Source organism: Brassica oleracea, chromosome C9 (assembly GCF_000695525.1).
Source record: "Brassica oleracea var. oleracea cultivar TO1000 chromosome C9, BOL, whole genome shotgun sequence".
In the NCBI taxonomy this organism is placed as follows: Eukaryota; Viridiplantae; Streptophyta; class Magnoliopsida; order Brassicales; family Brassicaceae; genus Brassica; species Brassica oleracea.
The window spans coordinates 13,102,027-13,106,409 of NC_027756.1; the positions used below are offsets into that span (position 1 = coordinate 13,102,027).

Below are 4,383 nucleotides of genomic sequence, written 5' to 3' on the forward strand. Positions count from 1 at the left end.
CGGGAAAAGGGTGGTACAATACTTTGGAAGGTTTTGATAGTTTGATGGGAGCGAGGAATACTAGAGTGAGTCAATCACCCCTTCATTCGGAGATAGAGGCGCTTATTTGGGGGATGGAATATATTAAGACAATTCACGGTTACTTTTGCGACAGATTATTCTCAATTGGTGAAGATGGTTTCTGAACCTGAAGAATGACCTGCATTTGCAAGTTATCTGGAAGACATCAAAGTCCTACAAAGCAGTCTCCACAACTCAGAGCTTATCCATATACCAAGGACGTATAATTTAAGGGCGGACAGTCTAGCACGCAGTGCAAGAAAGCAACCCTCCTTTGTTGTCCATATGGATGCGGAGCTACCGGTTTGGTTTACAGAGTCTATAAATCTGTTTGTTGCTGAAAAAAAAAGGATCCAACTAAAATAAATTAAGTTTTAAACATTTACTAAATCAATAACACGGAGTAATACAAATTCCGATTAACTGGCCGATTAAAACCAACTAATCCATGGTGGTGATCTGCCATACGACTATCGCTGGTTAGGCGTTTGCCTTACCTGGTTTTTCGAACATGGATATTAATGAAGTTTTCTTTTTTTCTTCAGGGCAATTTTAAGACATTATGTATGGATGTCAATTGGGCTTACACGGCCTAGCTCAGTCTAAAATCTATAAAATTCGTAAATATTTGAGTTCTGTCTGGCTTGGCTTCCAAATATTTCGGATCCTTTAGATTAAATGTTTTATGCATCACTTTCATCAATGTAAGACATCTAACTTTTTTGTAAGAAATAATTTTAAATTTTTGTTTTCGAATATAAAATCATTAAAAACTTTTCTGTAACAAGAGCGTTTTTCATATGCTTTAAATCATACTATCAGAAAAAAATATTTAGTGAGTTTTGAATAATCGAATGTAAATTAAAACTAAGCACATAATAAAATAAATTATGATTTTGTATTTTAGAGAAAATAATGTTCTCCACGAAGAAGAATGCACATTTGTCAAATTTATGATGTGACTCTTATAATGATCATATATATTAAGGTATATTCACAGTTTTCATATTTGGTTTACTAGAATTTGGATAAAAATATTAAAGCAATTTGTCAATATTAAGAACGGCTCTAACCGAATGCTACTCTCTAAACTTAAATATAGTTTTGGATTTCCGGACCGACCCTAACTCAAGCCGACTTAAACCAAAAAATGGTCTTCTACTTGGTAGAAGGATGGAAGGGATCCAACTCGAAGGTCCAATACCAATCTTGCTCTTTGCCCCTACTCTATTGCAGACTGTGTGAGTAAAGCTAAACATGAAACTTTCATTTGAGAAGCCAACTCACACTTGTATTAACTGGGTTGTTTTTTTAAATTGACTTTGCAGTGTATTAAAGCGCAATCAGTTAAATGCAACATTGGATTTTGGTACCAACTATAGCAAACAATTAGAGCTTGTGGATTTACAAAACAATGAAATAACTAATTATAAACCAGAAGCTAATAAAGGCATCCAAGTAATGTATGTATCACTTCACAAATATTTTTATTTTTTTCCAGTCAACTACTTATGATGTGTGTAGTATTTTTACAGATTGGCAGATAATCCAGTGTGCCGAGAAGCAGGGAATCAACAGAGTGACTTCTGCAAAGAAATCCAACCTAGTACTGATTTTTCTGTTCCACAAATAAACTGTTCACCATGTGGTCAAGGCAGGGAACCGAGTCCAGCTTGCCGCTGTGTGTATCCAATTACAGGAAAACTCATCTTCAGGTCTCCTTCCTTCTCAGGTTTTTCCAATAACACCAACTTCATAATGCTCCATCAGGGGATAGCAGATTTCTTTAGGGACCCCAGTTATCAAGTGGACTCCGTGGCCATCAGAAACTTTAGAGAGACTGCAACTGGTCATCAGCTTCTAGTAGACCTCTTGTTATTTCCATTGGACAAGGAGAGCTTTAATCAGACAGAAATGAATAGTGCTATTTCTGCGTTTAGCACTCATACATATGACCCTCCTGAAATATTTGGGCCTTACATTTTCAGAGCTGATCAGTACCGTCCGTTTTCTGGTATTATTGAAAAAGACAACACCACACAATCTAACCGGATATAAATCTGGTTTACTCATCTACTCTGATTTTTGACCCACATGTAGGAGGTTCCATTTCAACAAACACGGGCATTGTCATCGGAGCAGTAGTTGGTGCCGTGGTTCTTGTAATGTTGTTAACCATAGCTGGGATTTACGGTCTTAGGCAGAAGAAGAGAGCAGAGAAAGCCACTGGTCAAAATAATCCTTTTGGTAAGAATAAATGGTTTTACTTTTACAAAACACTTTTCTACGATTGTTGAAAATAATGACAATGTTTCTTGCAGCCAAATGGAATCAGAGTACAAGCAGTGTCGATGCTCCGCAGCTAACGGGAGCAAAAGCATTTACTTTTGAAGAGTTGAGGAAATGCACGGACAACTTCTCAGAGGCAAATGATGTTGGAGGTGGAGGTTATGGCAAGGTTTGTGTCTTTAATTACAATGGCCTCAGTTGAAACAAGAAATGGTATTAGATTAAATCAAATCCCAATATGATGGTGAAACAGGTGTACAAAGGGATTCTTCCCTCTGGAAAACTCCTAGCCATCAAAAGAGCGCAACAAGGATCTTCACAAGGGGAGTTAGAATTTAAAACTGAGATTGAGCTTCTTTCAAGGGTCCATCATAAGAATGTTGTCAAGCTCTTAGGCTTTTGTTTTGATCGAAATGAACAAATGCTTGTATACGAGTACATTCCAAATGGCTCTCTTACAGATAGTCTATCAGGTAGTAAGAGCATATATTTACCTCTATAATAGCATTTAGAGTCAAATCGATTCCAACCCAACTCTATTTCATCCTCTAAAATATAGATTACTATTTTTCCTCCATATCTCTATTTTTTACTCTATAACTAGAGATCGATATTTTAGAATAACATATTGGAGTAAACTTCACCTATATTATAAAATTTCTCTATTTCAGAGGTAAATATAACAAAATACATTTGAGATGGTCTAAGAATCCCTCTTCTTTTGTATATTAACCTCATTAGCTTTTATTAATTTTGATGATAATGCAGGCAAGAATGGTATTAGACTTGACTGGACAAGAAGGCTCAAAATAGCACTTGGGTCAAGCAAGGGTTTGGCTTATCTTCATGAGCTTGCTGATCCACCAATTATACACAGAGACATCAAATCAAATAATATACTACTTGATGAAAGTCTAAATGCAAAGGTTGCCGACTTTGGCCTCTCAAAACTTGTGGGAGACCCTGAGAAAAATCATGTGACAACACAAGTGAAAGGAACTATGGTGAGTAGAGAATCATTTATCTTTCTCACACACATTTAAACTCATGTTATTGTTTGTGTTAGGGCTATCTAGATCAGATGCCCCCTACTAATATTATTTTGCTACTTATAATATTGTTTCTCCAATAAAAAATGTTTCTAGATCTGTCTCTGAACTCGCGTTATAACTTGTGTTAGGGCTATCTGGATCCTGAGTACTACATGACGAATCAATTGACTGAGAAGAGCGATGTGTATGGTTTTGGTGTGGTGATGCTTGAGCTATTAACTGGTAAAAGTCCGATAGAGGGTGGCAAATATGTGGTGAGAGAAGTGAAGGCAAAAATGGATAAATCAATGAACTTGTATGACCTGCAAGAATTGGTGGACACGACTATCATTGCAAACAGTGGAAATCTAAATGGGTTTGAGAAGTATGTGGATCTTGCTTTGAGATGTGTGGATGAAGAAGGAGTGAAGAGACCATCCATGGGTGAGGTTGTCAAAGAGATTGAGAACATTATGCAGCTTGCGGGATTAAACCCTAATATTGATTCAGCGACTAATTCGAGAACGTACGAGGAAGCAAGCAAAGGATCTGGTGATCCTTATGGCAATGAAATCCAATGATTCGAATTTTCTTTTGTGTGAACTCATAAATGCTTTCTTTCTTGATACTTTGATTTGTATTCAGTTTTATGATCGGATTAATAAAAGTTAAAAAAAGTCTTTATATTTTATTTTGGTAGATTTATACGGATCTCAACGAATTTAATAAAACATTGTTATCAGGTTTTCAAAGACTAAATAATATCTTTGTGTTAGTGGAGCTTCCCCTGCATCAACATTCTACAAGTTTACCTATGATTCATTTGTCTGCCTGATCCTTCTCTTTTTATTTTACTGTAACTGTCCATATTGTTAAGCCAAGTTTAGATGGATAAAAATGATTCCTTATACTCTTCTTATCAGTTAGTCTTCTGAGTGTAGGTTCTCTTTGATTAGTCTCAAGATGTTTCGAATCGTTTAGAACATGATATGAGTATTAGGAG

General features: G+C 36.1%; 1 protein-coding gene across 1 annotated transcript; it reads left to right on the forward strand.

Annotated features, from left to right (window-relative positions):
* The first annotated feature begins 1,233 nt into the window (after nucleotides 1-1,233).
* Nucleotides 1,234-4,048, forward strand: LOC106316211 (probable leucine-rich repeat receptor-like protein kinase At5g49770). The gene is made up of 8 exons (XM_013754082.1): nucleotides 1,234-1,301; nucleotides 1,389-1,523; nucleotides 1,596-2,074; nucleotides 2,161-2,307; nucleotides 2,382-2,518; nucleotides 2,603-2,822; nucleotides 3,118-3,353; nucleotides 3,530-4,048. The coding sequence occupies exons 1-8, from the start codon at nucleotides 1,234-1,236 to the stop codon at nucleotides 3,959-3,961; spliced, it is 1,854 nt and encodes a 617-aa protein (XP_013609536.1). The 3' UTR covers nucleotides 3,962-4,048.
* The last annotated feature ends 335 nt before the right edge of the window (nucleotides 4,049-4,383 follow it).